This window comes from Hydra vulgaris, chromosome 15 (assembly GCF_038396675.1).
Source record: "Hydra vulgaris chromosome 15, alternate assembly HydraT2T_AEP".
Lineage (NCBI taxonomy): Eukaryota > Metazoa > Cnidaria > Hydrozoa > Anthoathecata > Hydridae > Hydra > Hydra vulgaris.
In genome coordinates this window covers 46,354,252-46,376,759 of record NC_088934.1, presented here as the reverse complement: position 1 = coordinate 46,376,759, position 22,508 = coordinate 46,354,252, and the positions used below count along the sequence as shown (strand labels likewise).

General features: G+C 27.8%; 1 protein-coding gene and 1 non-coding gene across 3 annotated transcripts; one reads left to right on the top strand and one right to left on the bottom strand.

Annotated features, from left to right (window-relative positions):
• Positions 1-6,711: 6,711 nt before the first annotated feature.
• trnae-uuc (transfer RNA glutamic acid (anticodon UUC)) lies at positions 6,712-6,783 on the top strand. The gene has a single exon. It is a non-coding gene; the product is annotated as a tRNA-Glu (tRNA).
• Positions 6,784-14,237: 7,454 nt separating this feature from the next.
• LOC136091634 (uncharacterized) lies at positions 14,238-18,141 on the bottom strand. Of its 2 annotated transcripts, XM_065819344.1 has the most exons (7): positions 18,046-18,126; positions 17,619-17,872; positions 17,206-17,419; positions 16,513-16,923; positions 16,377-16,443; positions 15,847-16,009; positions 14,238-15,687 (listed from the first exon to the last, which is right to left on the bottom strand). In XM_065819344.1, exons 3-7 carry the CDS (start codon positions 17,401-17,403, stop codon positions 15,603-15,605), a joined length of 924 nt encoding a protein of 307 aa, XP_065675416.1. In that variant the 5' UTR covers positions 17,404-17,419; positions 17,619-17,872; positions 18,046-18,126; the 3' UTR covers positions 14,238-15,602. The 2 variants fall into 2 exon arrangements, with proteins under 2 accessions (XP_065675416.1, XP_065675415.1); XM_065819343.1 differs by having other exon boundaries at positions 17,619-18,141.
• Between the last annotated feature and the right edge of the window lie 4,367 nt (positions 18,142-22,508).

Sequence of the window (22,508 nt, the reverse complement as noted above, 5' to 3'; positions counted from 1 at the left end):
CCACACCTTTAGGAAAAACTAAGTGTAAAAAGGTAAAAAAAAGAAAAATTGCAAACATGCAAGTTAATGTTGTTGTTTATTTCAATTTCAAAACTCAATACATGTTTGTTGATATATAGCTTTAAAGCTGAACAAAATACTCGTTATTGTATTCTATAATTAGTACAAAATGTGTATACTTTAATAGCAACTGATAGTGTAAATAATATTAAATAAAGCAGCAAACTTTGATAAATTTTATATATTTATAATGCTAATAATTTATTTTACATTATATACTCCAGAAGAAAAAAAAAATGTCTGCTTTAAAAAAATTAGAAAAAAAACCTTTAATAAAATGTACTCCATATTTACAAATTTTATGAATAGTTTCATTATGTAATTTTTGATATAACCAATAAAAACAAGTGTTCTTTTTTTAAATTTCTGTGAATATCTCTTGTTTATTAATATAAAAACAGAGATGTGTCATGTTTTATTTTGATGTAATATTAATAATTTTTTTGAAAACTTGCTCCCTCAAATGTAAAAGCTAATTTTGATCAAGTTATTTTTATTACAAAAATTGCCATAATTCACCTTTATTTGGTTAAATTTTTTGACTTTAATACTCAGTAAAGTTTTAATGTTCAGTGAAAAAACAAATATCACTTTTTTTGTTAAATTTTCCAATAGATTATTATCCAATTTATTATTCAAATTATTTCCATTAGATTATTATCCAATTTTCATCCTATATAATATATATAAAGAAAAATATTTATGTACGCTTTATCAGCCTTCTCAAACGTTAGGTTGAACAGTAACTACTTCAGGGTTTGTAGGTTTATATGGAACATGTAAGCTAGTTTGGCAAAACATCTGTAAAAATTTTCTTTTTCCAAAATTTTAAATTGTTTATAATTAACAAGTTGGTATAAAGATGCAGTAATGAGCTTAGAACAACCTCTGCCTCAGCTTAAAATTTATACTTTGCATATTGTAAGTACTTTACCAGTAGTCTGGTGCAATTGCGTATAAAATTTGTATCGAGCATGCTTTATAGAACACAGACATTATATTTGATGAGAAACGCATTTAGAAATTGCACACATGCAAATTCAAGTGAAATATTTCAAGAGTTTATACATACAAAACACATTATAGTAGCAAAAATATTCATAGCATGACAACTTATTTTGTTCTTTTTTGATAATTTTATTTTCTTTTTTTTATTACTCTTTTTTCATTAAAACGTTTGATATTAACCACTTAGTTTTTTACATCCTTTTTTTTCAATTAATACAATACAAAAAATGCCACAATCATTTGCCATAATCCACTTTTATTTATGCCATAATCCACTTTTATTTGGATAACTTATTTGACTTCAATACTTTTTCTTGCTTTTAATGTCAGTGTTTATATGTAACTGTACAAAAATTACTGTTCTGTAGACAAACATAATTATCACTTTTTTTGTTAAATTTGAAATTTTTACGAGTGAAAATTCTCTTGCACAAATAGATTTTGATATATTTTAAATTCTCTGAAGATTACTGAAATAAAATGAATTTCCTGTGTTGATAGTAACACATGACTTGTATCGATAAACTTAGTATATCATTACGTTTGTTTGGATTTTAATTATATTTTTCAACAAAATCGCACTTGCCTCTCTTTCAAAATCAGCGAATCAGATTGCTCATTTTCCTGCCTATTCTGAGCCTGTATAGGGTTTCAAAATATGCCATCCGGCTATTATAAAATGTATATATTTCTGTATAACTATCATGCCGTTTGCATTTTAAGCTGTTAATAAAAAAGGTTGTTTTTTTTTAAATTTAATAATATTTTTCGTGTTACTAATAAGCATGAAATTGTTATTAATTTTTAAAACTTCATTTTTTTTTTTATTGCATAATTGCACAAAACTAAGTATTATCTATCAAATGAGCTATTTCATAATTATTTTGCACGTAAGCTATATCAAATAAATTGATTTCTAATGATGGCGTATTTAAAGTACTTTATTTAGTGAAAATTTAACTTAAATAATGAAGTACTTTTGCGGTCCAAGGTGCTCCAGAAATTTGAGACTTGAAATATTTTGCCCAATATGTACATTATCAATATATATTTTACCTATTGTCGGCAGATGTCAGCTGCGTCTCTATACATGATTTATACAAGTTTCATCTTTTGGGCAGGGGGCATGTCTAGTTGTCCAAATGTCTCATGAATAATATATTTTTTGTATTTGTAGGCTGAAATGAAATATTTTGATATCTATGCATTCATTATGCATATACCTAATAATCTACAAATATCTGACTCTGGTATTGTGGACAAACTTATTGATGCTATGATTTTGGATTGCAGCAAGCAGCAATTAGAAACTATAATAACTCATCTACGAGATAAGTGGCGCAAGTCATATAGCAGCATGGCTCGATTTGAAGAAAAAAATAAAAAATGGCTGCAAAGTCATATTCCTGAAGATTTAAATGTAACCCCAATACCTATTGGAAGACCAATTAAGACAAACTTTGACGATTACTCTACTAAAACCAAAAAGCATAAAGTTAGTCACTTAACTGAAATGTATTCTGCTTCTGCGTTACAATTTGCTTCATAAATTAAACGGAGAAAAGCCAATCCAATTGAAAAAACCTCAAAAAAAGATTGTAGAATGTCTAAAGATGAAGCTCTTTGTCTTCTTTAGATGCTAGATTGACAAAAGCTTCTTACCAAGTTATTCGAAATCAAGCAGTTGAAAAAGGAGTTGATATATATCCTCCATATGATGATGTTCGGGATGCAAAGCTGTTATGCTATCCTGCAGATATATCTGCCTCAGACTTTTCAACTGAAATAAAACTGCAAGCTTTGGTGGATTATGAAGCAAATAGAATATTCAAGGCACAGTATGATGTCCTTAGCACTGAAGGCACTCCAGATAGACTTTCTCTGAGATACAAAGTAGGGTTTGATGGTGCCACAGGACAGTCCACATATAAACAAATATTGCAAGGAACAGTAACAAGAAATTTAAACAAAGAGTAGGAAATTTTTATTACTTGTCTAGTGCCATTGGAGTTGTGTGGCTTTTCAGATGGAAAACGATACCCAGATTGGCAAAATCCATGACCATCATCAACAATATACTGTAGACCTCTACGTTTTAAACTTGAAAAAGAAACTGCAGCAGTTTCTAAATCAGAAGAGGATCTTATTAGGCTTGAGATTTGAAACTTCCAAGATACAAGTTACTGAAGTTGGCATAAATAATAAAAAAATTAAAATACATCATATAATACAAATTACTATGATTGATGGAAAAGTTCACACTGCTCTTTCAGATGTTACAAATTCTAGTCAATGCTGTACTATATACGGGGCAAGTCTCAAAGCAATAAATTATATTGAAAAAATGGTTTTGAAAAAGGGCATGACAGGCAGTTATTCATTTGGATTATCATCCTTACATGCTTGGATACGTTATTTTGAATTTTTATTACATATTGGATATAAAATGACTTTGAAAAAGTGGCTGGCAAAAACAGAAGAAGATAAGTTTAAAGTAAAGGCTCTGAAACAACAAATTCAAATTAGATTTAAAGATGAAATGGGGTTGATAGTTGATGTTCTGAAATCTGGTCGTAGTGAAACATCAAAGGTTTAGACATTGACACTGATAAATTTGAGGCTTTCTGTTTAAAAACAGCTCGACTTTATGTTCATCATTATCTTTCGTACTATATGCCACAATCTCTCCACAAAATTTTAATTCATGGTTCTGAAATTATTAAAATTTTAGCATTACCCATTGGTATGTATTCTAAAGAAGCTCAAGAAGCACGCAATAAAGACTTTCAAAACTATCGTGAACATTTTGCAAAAAAATCATCTCGTGTGAAAACTTACCGAGATTTGTTAAATCGGCTTCAGTGTACATCTGATCCATTTATTTCTTCTCTTAGAAAGACAGCAGGAAGTCACACCAAAACAAAAACTTACCAGCTGGCGTTATTGACTTATTGAGGTCATCCACTGATGATATTAGTTTATAAATGTGTCTTTTGTATCTTCATAATTTTAGAAATATGTGTACTTATATGAAAGTGTGACTGTAAATTAAAACAAATATTTATGCTCAATCATATTAGAACCACCAAATTAATTTGCATACCAAGTTCAGAAACATTTTCCAAAAAAATGACCCTTTAGAACTAAGCATAAATATGTGTTGCTATGCAACTGGAGTTGCCATGGCACCCACACAAAAAAAATCATGCTGATTCAAATTATAATTATCCAATTACTTTATATACCAGTTTTTGAGGCCTATGGATGAAAGGAAAAAAAATTATGACTTTTTTCCAAAAATATGGGATTCCGGCCCACTGTGCATTGGGGAGTTTTAATTGTTTACGCAATTTGCATGGTGGTTGTTAATCTAAATTTTTATATACAAATTTTTTTGTTGTTGTGGCTTTCTACTATTTTGCCAATATATTTAATGTAGCACTAACTCACTTTAATTGTTTTTCAATTGAATATCTTATTTAGAAGATGGAATTTTGTAAATGTTTGTTGGTCAATTTTAGGATGACATGTTCAAAATTGAAAGAAGCGCTTTAACTGTAGCGGATGGGGCAGTGGGGAGGTTTGAACTATATTTTATTTCTTTTTCTTTTGGGTTTTTTCTTTTCTTTTAAGGTTATATCTTAAATTAAAACCCGTGAAGCCGTTTCTTCTTAGTTCCTCCTCGTATTCTGGTGAGTTATATAAATAGGATTAACGTGTTTTCATTTGAAGAATTTTGGGATAATCTGTCGCTAATGGAGGTTGGGATTTATTTAAGAACTTGAGAAGGGTGGTTGGAATCAGTGTAGATGTAAGTAACTTTTCATTTGGTTTTTTAATAGGTTGGAACAGATTTTTTTCTTGGTTGAAAGATACATCTAAAAGTTTGACTGCAACTAGGTTTGTTTGTATTAATATTTAATACAAACAAACCTAAACCAATAGTTACTTTAATGATATTTTTTCGTTAACGATCAATTTGCGTATTTTTGCAGATTACCATCATACAGTATGTCATAACATTATAAAGTCCATTTTTAAATTCAACATGATCAATGAGTAGTTATGCTTAATTATTTTTGCAATGAAACAGAAAAGAAAATGAAGACCATAGGGAAAAAAGGGCACATGTCACATTTTTCAATTATTTGAGTTATATCCCTTACTATATAAATATGAGCCTATAGGTTAGCAAAAAGTAAAAACCAATTCAAAAAAAGCCTATGTTACAGAAACGCTTAAAGAAAAGGCATACAAGGGAAAAAGGGCACAAGTCCTGATTGTAAAATAAAAAAAGGCACTAGGAATTGTTGTTTGTTGTCACAAACAACAGTTCCTAGGCAGGTCATGTGACTAGCTTCAGCCAATTCGCAACCTCCATTTTGTCAATAAAGCTCCACTACTCAAAATGGCAGATCAAGACACTCCATGCGTTACTAATAAGCTCAAAAAACGTCTATCATCTGGCAGAAAAAAAGATCAGTTGAAGAAAGTACGTCTTTAAGTCATCAAACAGAAGAAGACTGTTAAAACGATTTAAATGTTTTTAGGCCACAACAAGAGAAGAGAAAGACCGCCTCACTACTGCTTTTAATGAGATTCAAAACTAAGATGATCAAGACGCTTTTCTGTCTACACTAAACAATGTGCTAAATGTTGCAAGAAGAAGACCAAAAACAGATGGCACAGATACAAAACCAAAAGAAAAATCCTACAGTTACAAGATCAAGGTTCAATGGTATGACAAAGTTGAAGAAGTAGATGACTGTGCCAGGGGATTTGTTGCCATTTTTGGAATCAGTCACAAACGAGTTTGGACAATACAGACAGCACCGAAAGAAACTGGTAAGCAATCTAGATTATTATTATTATTATATTAAAAAAGAATCTCCAAGGAAAACATATGCACCTAATTTGGCTAACTGCTTATCTTTGATGGTCAAATGAGTCATATTTCTTTAAAAACTGTTAAAAAAACAATTGAAAATTATATAACTATTTTGTGTTTGCCACCACACTCTTTGCATCTCGTACAGCCACTTGATGTGGGAGTCTATCGCCAAGTTAAATATGTATGGGGTGAAATTCTGGCTAATTGGTATACCAAGACAAGGCTTTTTATTGCTTAAATTCTTCTTTTTTTTTTTAAGAATTATTCACATATTTAAACGTATATACTGGTGTTAAAGGAAAGCTTCAGGATTATGCGTATTTGCTTGCTTGCTTTTTAGTAATATAGTTTCTTTGTACAAATTCCTTTTTTTCTTTTTAAAATTTTTCTTAACCAACACAAAAACAAAAAGTTAAAGTAGGACTTTAGGACCGATGATTTTTGTTTTATTAAGTCTTTAGAAAAACGTTTTATATTATATAGTGTTACGTTTTTTAATTTTTGTTGTCTTATATTTACGGTGTAGTCTAAGGGGCTTGGTGATAAGACCAATTATGTCTTCTTCTTGCCCCTGCTATTTGTATTTATATTATGCTTTACGACTTTAATAAATTTATATCGCAAAAAAAAAAAAAAAAAAAAAAATTATTTGACGCACTTATACCAGTTCGCATTTATGCCGATTCGTCAAAGCCCATTGAGTAGATGTAAAATTTTAAATTTATATTTTAACTATAACAAATTGAGAATATTCCCGCATGGTCTAGTGGCTAGGATTTCTGGTTTTCACCCAGGCGGCCGGGGTTCGATTCCCCGTGCGGGAGTTCTTTTTATTATAAATAATTATATATAAAATAAAAGGTATTTTAAATATTTTGATTAAAACGGTTCATTTTTTTTAATAAAAAATTTAAACAAAAAAAGTTAAACCATTTAACTTAGTTTAATTATTTTGTTTTAAATGCTATAAATATTTTATAAAATAAATCTGACATTAATAAAATTGGTTACCGCTTGTCATTTGTTGGTAGTAATTCTTTTTTGGACGAGAAAATGAAAGAAGCGCCTGCACGGTAGTTTAGAAGAGCCAGGTTATTGTACGGAAAAATTAAAAATTGCACGAATCACACCAGTTTTTAAGACTGGCGATGACTCTATTATTTCTAATTATAGACCTATATCTATATTACCGTGTTTCTCAAAATTGCTTGAAAGAATAATGTACAACAGGCTATTTAACTATTTATCAGAAAACAATATGTTGTACTCAAAACAGTTTGGTTTTAAGAAAAAATGTTCCACGGAAGATGCAGTGATTGATATAGTCAATCAAATAACAAGCGCATTTAGTACTAACTACTTTACATTAGGAGTTTTCATTGATCTGTCAAAGGCTTTTGATACTGTAAACCGTAACATACTTATAAAAAAACTTGAATATTATGGAGTAAAAAATAATAACTTACTTTGGTTCAAAAGCTATTTGACCAATAGAATGCAATTCATCCGATATGCGCAAAAACAAACAACTTCATATGCTGTAACTTGTGGTGTCCCCCAGGGCTCTATTTTAGGACCCTTATTATTCTTAGTATATATAAATGATTTAAATCTAGCAACACACTTCTTAAACTGTATTTTTTTTTGCAGATGACTCCAATCTTTTTTATTCTCACAGAGATATTAAAACACTTTTTGAAACAGCTAACGAAGAGTTGGGTAAGGTTAATGAATGGTTTATAAGTAATAAACTGTCTCTAAATGTGGAGAAAACCAAATTTATTTTATTTCATAAAGTAAATAAATTAGAAAATATTCCAATTAAACTCCCAAATCTAATAATCAATAACGCTAACATTAAAAGAGAAACTTCAGTTAACTTTTTGGGCGTAATATTAGATGAACATTTACGTTGGAGTGATCATATAAAAAGCATTGAGAAAAAGTTATCAAAAAATATTGCCATGGTATATAGGGCTAAACCATTTCTAAATAATAAATCTTTAAAAAGTTTGTATTTTTCTTTCATTCATTGTCATTTGATTTATTGTAATATTGCATGGGCAAGTACAAATCATACAAAATTAAAAAAATTGTACAGTAAACAAAAACATGCCTGCAGAATATTATTTGGAGCTGATAAAATTGTACAATGCGAGCCTATTCTACGTATACTGGGCGCATTAAATGTTTATAAAATAAACTTACATCAAGTTTTAATGTTTATGTATAAAACAAAAATGGGACTATCTCCTAAAATATTTCAGTCCTATTTTGAAAAAGTAAAGCATAAATATCCGACAAAATTTTCAAATAATAACTACATTGTCCCTAAATATAATTCAAAACAAATTACATATTCAATTCAATATCGTGGACCCCATTTGTGGAAAAAGTTTCCTAATATTGCAAATACGGAAAAAGTTAGTATACATCAGTTTAAAAAAGAATCGAAACAGGTGTTATTACTTATGGATTTTAATATATCCGATTTTAAATGCGTCTTTTAAACTAAAATTCAATTATATAAAATATGTATCAGAATTTATCAATTTATCAATTTTTGTTTGTTAGTTTTTTCATTATTTGAGTTATGGTGTTTCCTCTAATCTTAAAAGTTATAGGTGAAATCTTAGTTTTTCAACATTTTACTTAACTATTAATGAGTTGTTATTTATTTTACTTTTAATTAAATTGGTTAAAAATATACATACATAAAACGGTTTTTTTAAATTAAGTACTCTTTTATTTTGAATTTTTTGTTCTTTATTTAAATATTACTTTATTACAATTTGTTATAAATTTTATTTTCATATTCTTCAACAAATACTTTGTATAATATACGTATATAGTGTGGCTCTTGAAAATACGTGCTCTTTAATTAATTAATTTATTTTTATGTTTTTCTTTTTTACTTTTTTTTCAGTTTTTCTTGTTTACTTGATTATTACTCTTAACATGAATATTGTTCTTGAAGTATTTCTTAAACTAATTGTTATTTATTTTTACATTTATAATTTTTAATAAGTATAAATATATTATCCGGCTATTGTAAATGCGTACGATTGGGGCTCGGTGATAAGACAAAATAATGTCTTCTACTTGCCCCGCCAGTTTTTTTTTATTTATAAACCTTGTAAATTGTAAAAGTTATTAAACGGCGAAATAAATAAATAAAAAAAAAAAGTTAACTTGTTGCATTTAAACCAGATGGAGATTATTAATGGTATAAAGATTGACTTTGGGTAAGGGGCATATGCCCCCCCCTCCGCCTTTCGAATCTAAAAAAAAATTTAAAAAGTTTTTTAATAATTTTAATAAATTTAAACTGATACTATTTAAAATAATGGAAATTAGTAAAAAAAAATTTTTTTTACCACGTTACAAGATGCATCAAAGAATCTATATTTTTATTTAACAGAGCATTGTAACCGTTTCCCTCTTTAATCTGAAAAAAAAAGGAAACTAAACATTATTTTGAAAGAAAAATTGTAATTAATTTGTCTTGGCTTTTAGTTAATGATTACAAATTTAAATTTCAATAATGAAATTTAATAATCATTGTTAACGATAGACACGACGAGAACATAAGCCAGAGCCGTCTATCATAAAGTTGCAAATCACATCATTTGCAATTTGGTCATTCCATGCCAAATCAGCATGACATGTCACTTTTTATTTTTGGTTCTGTAAGTTTTAACATTATTTTGATTTTTTTTTTTGTCAATTAAACCTAAAATCATTAAAAATAACCCTAACCCTAACCCCTGACCCTAAAGGTAATTAAAAAACTACTTTATTTAATTCAATATAGTGAAAAAATTATTCAATGTATCCAATATTTTGTATCAATAGTTATTTGCATAAACACTTTAAAAAATTACATCATTATGTAACTTGAAAGACTATACATTAAACTTCATTTGGATTGTATATTGAATCTCGAAAAAAATATATTCGATATTTACTAATATAACTTTTTAATACATGTGAAAACTAACAAAGGCATAAAAAAGTTGACTTGTGCAGGCTAATCTGGAATGACATAGTACCTTTTTGCAAGTTGTTATTATAAACTGAACGTTATTATAAACTGTTTTGACGTTTTAAAAGACATACTTTTCCAAATTTTTAAATGCTCTATTAATCAGGGAGTTTTTCCTGATGATTTAAAAATAGCAAAAATTATTCCTATATTTAAAGAAGGAGAAAAAACTAATGTTAAACACTATCGTCCAATTTCTATCCTCTCTTTTTTTTCTAAAATTTTAGAAAGAATTTTGTACAACAGAATATACAATCACCTTTTATCAAACAAATTATTATATAACATGCAATATGGATTTAAAAAAAATAATTCAACAGAGCATGCAATTATTTAGCTTACAAGAAGTATATCAGACTCATTTAATAATTCTAAATTCACATTGGGAGTATTTATTGATTTAGCGAAAGCGTTTGATACCATTAATCATAAAATTCTTGCTAAAAAATTAAAATGTTGTGGTATAACAGGCAATGTTTTAAAATTGTTAAAAAGTTATTTAACTAATCGCAAACAATTTGTTTACGCCGATGAAACATTATCATCAAATTTGTTAAATATTACATGTGGAGTTTCTCAAGGATCCATATTAGGACCTCTTCTTTTCCTTATTTATATTAATGGTTTATACAAAGCCTCGGATTTAATAACAATTATGTTTGCTGATGACACCAATTTATTCATGTCACACAAAAACATTCCTACTTTATTTAGTTGCTTGAACATCGAGTTAATCAAAATATCTAACTGGTTTAAGACTAACAAATTATCTCTTAACATTGTTAAAACTAAATGGGTTCTTTTCCATCCTCTTATCAATTAACATGCCTCATCTTGTTATTGACAATATACAAATTAAACAAGTTACAGTAACCAACTTTCTAGGTGTTTGTATAGATGAAAATCTTACATGGAAAAGTCACATTAAAAACTTATCAAGTAAAATTTCAAAAAGTATAGGAATATTGTACAAAGCAAGAAATGTTTTAAATAAACGTACTTTAGTACAATTATATCACTCATTTATACATTGTCACATAAACTATGCAAACATTGCTTGGGGTAGTGCAAAGAAAATTAAACTTACACCTCTTTATTGTCAGCAGAAGCATGTAGCACGTCTCATATATTTTAAAGACTGTTATACTCATGCCAAGCCTCTATTATTTGAAATGAAAGTTTTTAATATATATGAGCTTAACATTTTTAATATTCTTTGTTTTATGTTTAAATGTAAAACCAATTCATCCCCTATTTCTTTCCATAATTTGTATTCATCGAAAGATAAAAATAAATACATTTTGCGGAATGATAATTTTATAAAGCAGCCCATTTTTCAAACAAATCTTTTTAAATTTTGTATTGATTATCGCGGACCATTCTTATGGAATAAAATAGTTTTAAAAAATTTTACTAAGGATTTTATTCATCAAAGTAACTACTTTTCTTTTAAACGAAAGCTTAAAGAACTCATTTTTACAATTGAAGATGTAACAATATACTTTTGATATTTTTTTTTTTTTTTTTTTAGTGATCTTCCTTTTTACCCCCTATTTAACTATTGATTTATAAAAATTATATATGCATCATTAACAATTGTAATATATAATAATGTATCTTGTATTTGTAACGGAATATTTTAAGTTTCTTACTTCGTTAACTTATTTCTTATCTTGTATATATTTTATAAATTTTAACACGATCATTTCTTAGCGGTACTCGACGACAAGACCGTATGGTCTTCTACGAGTTCCCGCGTTCTTTTATTATTTAATAACGATTATTATATATATATATATATGTTTTTATTATTATATATTTGTATTTTAAATATTGTAACGAAATGCTTATTTATAATGTAATAATAAGAACAAAAAAAAAAAAAAAAAAAAAAAAGTCACACCACTTGCGGCACCTAATTTGCTAGTCACACCACTTGCAGATAATTTTTTGCAAGCAGCATCACTTACAGTACCTGTTTTGCAAGTCACACCACTTGCAGGTACCATTTTGCAAGCCACACCACTTGCGGTACCTAATTTGCAAGTCACACCACAAGTCCATCATACAAGACAGACTTCAATTTGTCTGTGTCATACCATTCGTGGCAGAGTTTTCTGCCAATGATTTTTTTGGACATAACAGCATCTAAATCATCTAGTTGCTTTGTAGGCAAGTGTTTATACAAAATTTTTATTTCATTGTTAGTTAGAACTTGGAGCTCTCACACTAACTTTTTTTTTTGTTTTTCATCCATTTTTTGATGCTTGCATGCCTGTCTTTTAGAAACCTCTGCTCAAATTTCAGCATGCTTTAACCGATTTCTCATTATTTCTTTACAAGCTGCATGCGCTGACCGTGAGACAACATTTTCTCTAGATAATTGGTAAAGGCTATTCAGATAATCTAAAGTCTTATTCTTTTTTGATCTTAACTTGGAAGATATATAACAAATTGTTGCATTAGGTGATCGTTCTTTGGCATCACTAAACATACCCATTAACTATTCACTATCTATATTGTGAAGTCTTGCACTTGCTGTCTCTTCTTTGAGTATCTCAGTAACTGTAATCGAGAAATACCTCTTATATTGTCAATTCAAAACATCTTCCACTGCAACAAGACATAAAGAAATCATTTTGATAAGCTGTGCATCAATAGAACATAAATTTGTTACAGATTTTAAAACATTTGGGATAACAGGATTTCCGAAAAAATCGGTTGTTCTGCATAACAGTGCACCTGAGTCAAATTTGCAATTTTTAATTATTTGCAAAACATCTTTTACTACCTGAATACCAGCGACATGGTCAAAACTTGCATTATCTGCTAACACATAAAATATTTGCATCCAGGGTCCAGTAAGAAGTTTTCCAAATACTGGAAGCACACACATTTGTTTTATTGCAGTTGAATTTAAAAAAGCAACACGTAGTAGCTTTGTAAACTTTGACATTTTACTGTTCCAACAGTAAGAAAATGTTCAAACTCTTTATAGTGTTTAATGAAAATAAAACAAGTATGGAACACTACGTGAAGACGGTTGCCACGATATCTTGGAATAATACATCGTGGTAATCTGTTATTGTCTAAAAAATTAACAAATCCTTTTGGATCACTTTTGAGGTCTTTAAACCTTTTTTGCATTGTCTGCAGTTTTGTCTAACAAGTTTCTCAGAGACATTTGATCGTTTAAATGTGAGTTTCTAGCCATTTTTATATAATTTTTTTTTTTTGCTAAATCCAATATTACTTTATTATAAACAAACTTTATAAGTATCATATTGATAAATCTATACCCAATAATGTTAGTCATAATATAATATATTATGTCTAATATTATTGGGTATTATATATTATTTAATAATAATTTATTATATTATAATATTATAATACTATAACGTATTATGTCTAATATTATTGTCTAATATTTATAATACATGTTTTTGCTCAGTCCAATCATAGTATTAGTTATATAATAATATTATTACATTTTTAAAAAGCTTTATAACATATAATAATATAATATATTGCCAGCGCCGTACTATCGCAAGTGCAACAAGTGCAATCGCACTGGGCCCCATAATAAATAAATTAGAAAAACTTCTCCAATACCATAAATTACTACGAATTAAAAGAAAAAATTTTTTTTTTTAGTTTCTGCACAGGGCCCCCAAAAGTTACAGCACGGCGCTGTATATTGCTTTTTTATGTATTTAAAATATATCATATATTAGTAGATTACTAATATATAATATATTCTAAACACATAAAAAAGCAATATATTACATTATTATATGTTATAAAGCTTTTTAAAAATGTAATAATATGATTGGACTGAGCAAAAAACATCTATTATTTATTTTATATATAATGTTATTTTTACAATGATACTTCATAAATGTAATATTAGAACTTATAACACAAAATCATTGCATAGAAAAACTTTTTAATAGTAATTGTTCTTGGATTATAAAAACGAATATTTAATATCCTTTAGTACCTCCCCCTCCTTTCTCCCCCAAACAGAAGTCGGAAAAACAAAATTTAGGTACCAAAAGTGCGGGTAAAAATAGGGTATCTGCTAGTTAAATTAAATTCTTGAAATTTGATATGTGCATAGAAAACATATAAACTTAAAAAAAAGAATGGGATAGAAAAAAAAGATAAATATCTTCAACATTTACTAAGCACAAGAAGTGCAACACACTTTTTGATATCAATAAATAACACTTTAACTTTCGTCAATATAATAAAAAAAATACTCTTTAAAAAAGTTCAACTATTCTACTTTTAAAAAAACTTCTAAGTTAATATAAAATTCTAAAAAAACATGCTACAAAACACCACCCTACCATACTGCCTAAACGCGAAGTTCTAAAAACGTGGAACAGTATTTTAGCACAAAAATCGGTTCCGTAAAACGCGGGATTCGACATACCTATATATATATATGTGTGTAAGTGTGTGTGTGTGTGTCTATGTGTGTGTGTTTGTGTGTATGTATGTAATAGAAACTAAATTAACATCATGTTTGATAACATACATTATAATGTATTTTACAATAACTTACAATACATATTTTGCAATATTATATAATATTGCAAATAGAAGAAAGGAATATAAAAGATCCAATACTACTAAAAATAGCACGTTTAAAAATCGAAAAGTTAGATGGTTTCCTACAGTCAATGTTTGATCAGCACGCTAAAGTAGAGCGTATTATACCCAATTTAACGTTAAGGCATGATGATGTTGCAAATGGCGTAGTTTCACATATTATTAATCATTTAAAAACTAAAAACAAAATTTAGGTACCAAAAGTGCGGGTAAAAATAGGGTATCTGCTAGTTAAAATAAATTCTTGAAATTTGGTATGTGCATAGAAAAAATATAAACTTAAAAAAGGGAATAAGATAGAAAAGTTTATGCTATTTTGAATTAAATAAATGAGAAATTGAATGAGATTTTGTCAGAATGAAAGCGATGCTTTTTAATTGCCATGGAAAAATGAAAATAGCTCCAAATTTCAAAGTCATACCTGCTGATAAGAATGTTATTTTTTTGTGTAAAAAAGGAAAAACTCTATCAGTTGATCAAGTGAAAGAATTTGTTAACCATTTATTAGCTGGCAATGATATTGATTATGCTATTTTGAATTCTCCTTCAGTTGTTATTGATCGATATATAAATCCAAAACAAGTATCAGATATATATGGCGATTTAAAAATAGAAGAAAGGAATATAAAAGATCCAATACTACTAAAAATAGCACGTTTAAAAATCGAAAAGTTAGATGGTTTCCTACAGTCAATGTTTGATCAGCATGCTAAAGTAGAGCGTATTATACCCAATTTAATGTTAAGGCATGATGATGTTGCAAATGGCGTAGTTTCACAAATTGTTAATCATTTAAAAACTAAAACAAAATTTAGGTACCAAAAGTGCATTTTTATAAAAAAAGTTTATATATATATATATATATATATATATATATATATATATATATATATATATATATATATATATATATATATATATATATATCTTTTAGTTAAACAGAATTTGAGTTATAACTATATAATTCTCGATATCGAGTTATAACTCGTGGGCAAACAACTGTTCCAGCTTTCTTTCCTTTAGTGTTTTTTTTACATTTTCAGGATTATAGTCCACCATATACCTAACAAGTAAAATATATTATACAAGGTTTAATATTGGTTACACAAATTCATATGTGCAAAAATATAAAAGTTCTTATATATTTCTAACATTGCTTCTTGTTTTTTGATCAAAAATAAAAACTAGAATGATGTCTTAACTGGAAAATTAATAATTTTACCTTTGTATAAAATCCAATGTTGCAAAGACATTCTGATCGTATTGCATGTTCATCACATAGTGCATTGCAAATAATACACCAACAGCTGATAAAGGATCAGTGAATGTATACGAAAGTTTTTTTTCAATTAATACATAAAAATGTTTTGATTCGAACCAAGTGCCTGTTAACAAAACAATAAAATATATTTTTGTTGTATGTTAAATGTTTAATAATATCAGTCAGAAAAAATGGCCCTGCTATTGGTAAGATATGACCCAGTTTAACTGTGGTAAGTATAGAAGGAGCTTATAAGCCTCTGATTTTCCTAGTACTAACATCATAATAAAAATACTTAGCCCTGATCTGCAAACAGGCCAGAAAGAACATCAGGTATTATATATTTCCTTTAACTCTTTTGATCCTCTCTAAGTAAATGTAATTATTATCCAAACCATACAAGTGTAGGTTTGGATAATAATTACAGGAAGTTTACCTTTACTAAAAAAAATTTACCAGACTAAAATATAAATAAAGCTAAAAAAATTTACCTTTTACTAAAATTATTGGATGAGAAGTAGGGCAAAAATCTTCCATCTCTGGTATTGTGGCTAAAATCTGATAAAGAATTAGGTATTCAAACTTCATAATTATTGTAAACAAACATTTTTCAAATGAAAAACTTACATTTACTGATAAAATCATATGTTCAGATTTATCCCCAAAATGAGCTATAAGTAGGCATGCCCAACAAATTGCTTGTTGAATGCCTCCATAGTCTATACTTGTACTTTTTGCATCAAGTAAAACTTTCTTTACTGCATTTTTTTTAGTCGTGACTTCAAAGTATAAGAAAATAAGATTTGATTTGCAGGTTACTGCATTTGTTAACTTGTCCATTAATGAAAAACTCATCAGATTTGAAAAATGATCCATAAGATATTCCAATTGTGATAAAAATGGCCATTGGAACAATACTTCAGAAAATGGAATTACATCATTTATTGTATGGCATTGCAAAGAATATGTGTCTGCCATAAGTTTATCAACGTCATCTTTGGGCCAAGGCAAATTTCTGAACAATTGTTGTAGCTGTTCCTAAAGAAATACATGCGAATATTAAATTAATTACCATATACATATTTTTAATAAATAAATATAAAATTAAATATTAAAGATGTTGAAACAAATAATACAAATATAAAAATAAATAAATTTAAAAAAAAGTTATTTTAAAAATAAAGATAATAAAGATGTTTATATCTATTTTAAAATGGATATTTAAGATAAAAATATTTAAGTTGAAAATAAATAATTAAGTTTTTAGAGAAACTAAATTTTTATTGTGTTGAAATTGTGTTGAATTTAAAATTGGTCTACCTTGGCATTTGGTAAGTCCACAGATTGACTGGAAAAATTTGGGTCCCAATTATGTATATTGTGTATATTTAGTTTCATTTTCTTAGATTGATTTGATAACAAGGGAACTTTCCGATTAGCATTTTCTTTCCTTGATTCCATTCTATACATTAATGTTTCAACTCCACTACTGACTACTTTGCCGTTTATTTCGTCCATAAATGCATCCAGATATCTATAACATGAAAGTTCATATTATGTCAGAAAATGCTATAGTTTCCAAGATCTATAAAAACTTATAACTTATGCAAGCTTTATATCATATTTGAATATTATTAGCTGTGTATAAACTTTTTTTCAATTCAACAACAATCTAACTGTTAATGCTATATTATTCAATATATTTTTAATATAGTATAAAAAGAATAGCAAACCTTGCAACAACTTTTTGAGCTATAACCTGTAAACCATTTCGATTAGGCTTTTAATCATAATGGAAAACATCACTCATTAATGTACCAACCATTTTTCTTATATTTGATTCGGAGGGCTTTCGCTTACTGTTGATATCACCTAAAAACTCAGCAGGAAAAGTATCCCATTTTACAATATATGTTTGTGCCCAATTTGAAGATCCTGATGAAGATAAAGTCGAAGGTTCTGCATATGGTGGGGTAACTGATGAAATCTAAAAAGATGGAGTAACTGATGACAGTTCAGAAACAGAGACAGGTTGACACGCAGACAAAAAACGCCTAGCCTTTATCGGAGGCATTAATGCAGTTAGGTCTTCTTCTTTAAGATATTTCAAATCGTTATCTGTCTCAAGCCCCAAAAGCAACAAATCATTCACAATCTTACCAGCTTCAAGACCCTGCATTGTTGGAAAGACATTAGTTATTTTTTCTCTTAAAAGGATATCCATTTTTTCTAAAAAAAGATTAAAAGTAATTAATTCATGATGGTAATTTTATGTGTTTGTATATATATATATATATATATATATATATATATATATATATATATATATATCTATATATACACACACACACACATATATGCAAGTTAATTACTGTCCACTTGATGTAGGTTTTACAAGTATTATTCGTAAAAGTATAGTTAAAGTACACTTTTTTTGTATATTTTCTAAAAATGTTTATAACCTTACAAATATTTTTTTAAATATTTATACCAATATGATAACAAACTTTTTATTAGGGTCCTCCGAATCGCTTCAATTCGTGAATCAAGTGTCGCTTTGATTCGAGATTCAATTCGAAAAAAATGGTTTGAGTTTTTTTGAATCAAATTTTACTTTTTGAGTGTCGTCGTACTTTTAGATTTCCAACGCTAAATTTATTTGAAATGCTTTTTTTATCCCGGACGGAGTAAGAGTAATCGAAAATTGTTCTAATACCGCTTTTAAAATAACGCTGATAAATTATTATGGGCAAAAATAATTTGTTCAAAAATTTTTTTCATCTTTTTGGGGAAAAAATGCTTAAATTTGGTTTCTTTATATTATTGATTCGATTCGTGATTTGATTCGCATATCAAAACCTGCTTCAATTCGAAGCTCAAAACAAAAAATGACAATTTGCAGGGCCCTACTTTTTATCTATATTTAATATTTAAAGTTATAATAGATAAGAAAAATATTTTGTATAGAAATTACTTGAGTATAATTTAGACAATGCAATGGTATCTGTTTTGTTAAGTTTTTATAGAATTTAAAGTTCTAAAAATTCATTCAAATGACTTGAAAAGTGCCAACTTAATTGTAAACAATCAACTAAAAATGAAAAATAAAAACAATTGAAATATTTTTAATACATCAAGCAAAAACAAAGTACAAGCAATACATTTTAAAAGTCAAAACTATTAGTACTTCTGAGATTTTCTGCTTATAAAATAAATTATAAAATTTTTTATATTTCAGCAAATACAATTAAAATACTATTTATAGCTGAATAACAAAAGCTGAAAGATAATGAAGATATTTTAACTTTTATGACAATGAAGTCTTTACATTTTTAAATTTACAAAAAAAAAAAAAAAATACAATTTCTATTTAAAGAATGCTCTCAATAAATATACCAAAACAATCATAAACATAAAAAAACAACTACTTTTTTACATTAACATCTCTAATTAAAATTAAATAATATATTAATACCATTTTATAAATTTATTTCAACTTAGATAGTAAATGAAATATGATTTATTTAATATTTATTGTTAATATATAAATATTATAATTATCATATAAAAATGTGTACAAATAATAAAACATTTATAAAAAATTTTAATAAAACAAATTTCATTAACGATCTAAGTTGAATTAAATGTTTCTCAGGCATCTAATATAGCATGCTTTAAAATTAAATAAACATTACTACCAATCCTATAACCCCATAAAGGACAATAATCTGCTAAATTGTTGATTGGTATAGAAATAGGTCTGCTTGCAAAGTCACTTCCCAATGATAAAAAACCAAAATTAGATAACCATTCAGAGTGATACTTTTTTAACACAAGGAAAGATTTCAATTCAGAAAAAACTGCTACAATAATTTTTCAAACAATAAACACTGAATCATTTCGACATATTATTACAAATTGGTCTCTTTTATAGGTGGTCCCTTAATATGTAAGCTTTAATGAACAAACTTTTTTTTGAATGTAGAATATTAGCAATTGCTTCTGCTATTTCAACTGTGAACATAGATTCGTCAAAATAAAAAGCATTAGATCCTCCGTCAATATCATTAGAAAATGAATTTCCTCTTAAAACATATGACTGAAACAGTTGATGAGACTCAGCTAAATGCTTAATGACATTAATAAAATTTTGTGCGCTTCTGGCAGATCTTTTAAAAAACATGTGTTTACTCTCCAATCTTAGAGTCCATAGTCTTACTTGAGGGCCACATTTTAAAATTAAAAAAGGGTAATGATACATGTAATGGTGTTTTAGACGAAGAGGGACATCTGGAAATATTTTTTTTCTTTGTTCCAGGTACTCATTTATTAAATGCTGCAAATGTAATACTTGTACTATAGAAATATTACTTGCACAAATAAGTTCTGTTATTTCATGTAGCAAAAGTATAAGCTGCCACACATTGTGTTCATAATTGCAAATCCGACCTATTAATAATAGAGGAAGAAAACGTAAAAAAATCCAATTTTGAACTGCATGTCCTTTTAATCTCTCACTTTTAGGTGATAATAGTGCTGGGCGATCTCCCTTGTCATCACCTTTGAAAGAAAACGTTCTGATAGCACCATTTATATGTTGATAGGTGAAGCATCCATCATTAACTAGTTTTCTAATTGCTATAGCTAAATCATACTGAATAACACCTTCAAACAAATCATGAGCTAAACAAAGTGGTAAACCTGGAGCGCAAGTGTTATAAGACTCTAACTGATTAAATATGGAGTCTCTTGCAATACCAAAACAAAAACGATCTTGAGGATTTGCTTTTAAAGTTAAAAGACAATTTTTATGATGTTCAACTGAGCGGATTTCAACTTTATATGGTAAAACTTGAAGCTCATTTCCTTTTATAAGACAAAACCTACAAATATGGCCTTTCTTTGAACTAAACCCAAGAGAGTATCCACCTAAAAAATGGCTACCCAAATTATCACCCAGAATAGCAACAACACCAGCTTTCCACTGATCATTACCACTTTGAATTCCATCAACTTCCATACTTTTCAGGTCTCTTAGCAATTCCTTAAAAATAGTGGCTTGAGAGAAGGATTTTAAATCCTTATCACGACATAACTGCACAAGATAAATATTATTAAGGGATGTTCTTAAGTGAGATGGCAAATTTCCAACAACCATATAAGTTGCTGAAATCTGATGCCTAATTCTTGCTGAGCCCAGGGGATTGACTAATTCAAAAGTATCTTGATATAAAAACAGATGTAAAGAATTAGGATACTTCTGAAAAAATGGATTGTTACAAAATGCTTCACCATGAAAATAATCTGAATACATATCTAAGGTTGCACGTGGCTGTTGCTTGATTAAAGAAATAAACTCAGAATTGGTACATAACTTTTGTAAAGTTTCTTTTATTGGAATATAATATGCGTGACATTCCAAACCATGTTCATTTCTTCCTTAAGAAATCTTTAATGGCTCAACAAAATCCAAATTTTTTTAAAGTATTCTTTTCTTATATAAGCTGATCTTAACAAACCCTTTTCTTTTGATAACCCAATTGCAATAGCATCTCTATTTCTCATTTGGTGCATAACATCATGTAATTCTTTATCAGGGATACTATTTGACAAGTCCTTCATTAATATGTATTCAGTTTGATGTTGGTTTATTGTATTTAAACTAAAAATTACTTCTGCAAAATACTGAACTGTTGTTGAAATATAGTGATACTGACACTGCAATTTTACGAAAAACAAAGCTATGTTGTGAATCACATCATTAGTATGAAATTCAATTCTATCAATGTTTTCATTTATAAATGGATGATCATTTGGATTGGATATAATTTCTAAAGCTGGAATTATTTGATTAAAATAACCCAGTTGCCTATCAATCCGATGATACCTTGATAAATGTGCTGTGAAGAAAGACCTAACTTTATACTGTTGCTTACATCCTTCATATGGACAAGTTACTAAAACTCTGTTTTTAGCATGTGATTTCAAATGTGCTAATAATTTGTGGAAAGGAAGTTCAATTTTGCAAGTTAAAACAGAACACACTCCTGTCATTTCAATGTTTTCAAATTTACTAAGCGGTTTTCCGTTATTGGTTTGATCATGAAATCTATACATATGAGTCATAAAGCCTCTCAAAGTTCTGAACTTCCATTTGCATCCTTCAACTCCACATGGAATGCCATATGCACAACTGTGTAATGTGTTGTGTTGGACATAATTTGTCAAGGAAGAAGTTACAAACTCACAAAAACTGCAAAGAAGCATGATAATCTATAAATTCTATAAATAGATAACTTATATATACATGTATATAAAAATATAAATATATATATATATTTATGTATATATATATATATATATATTAGTTATTACTTAGTTGCCTAGATTTGCCTGTTTATATAATATAATATAGTAAAAATAATATTTTGTTACTATATTATATTATACAAAGATTGTATAATGTAATATTATATTACATTTTACAATTTTTGTATAACATAATATTGTAACAAAATGCTATTTTTACTATATTATATTATATAAAAAGTCATAAAAAGAATATATTAAATATAGTCTATATAAATATAAAATATAAAAAGACTATACTAAATATAGTAAAA

What these genes read in the sequence shown, in the direction of transcription:
- LOC136091634 (XM_065819343.1), bottom strand. Translation starts at nt 17,403, where the DNA reads ATGGACGAAATAAACGGCAAAGTAGTCAGTAGTGGAGTTGAAACATTA. An exon ending in TGGACTTACCAAATGCCAAG is followed by an intron (nt 16,924 to 17,205) that starts GTAGACCAATTT and finishes GTATTTCTTTAG; the next exon opens with GAACAGCTACAACAATTGTT. An exon ending in ATATGATTTTATCAGTAAAT is followed by an intron (nt 16,444 to 16,512) that starts GTAAGTTTTTCA and finishes ATTCTTTATCAG; the next exon opens with ATTTTAGCCACAATACCAGA.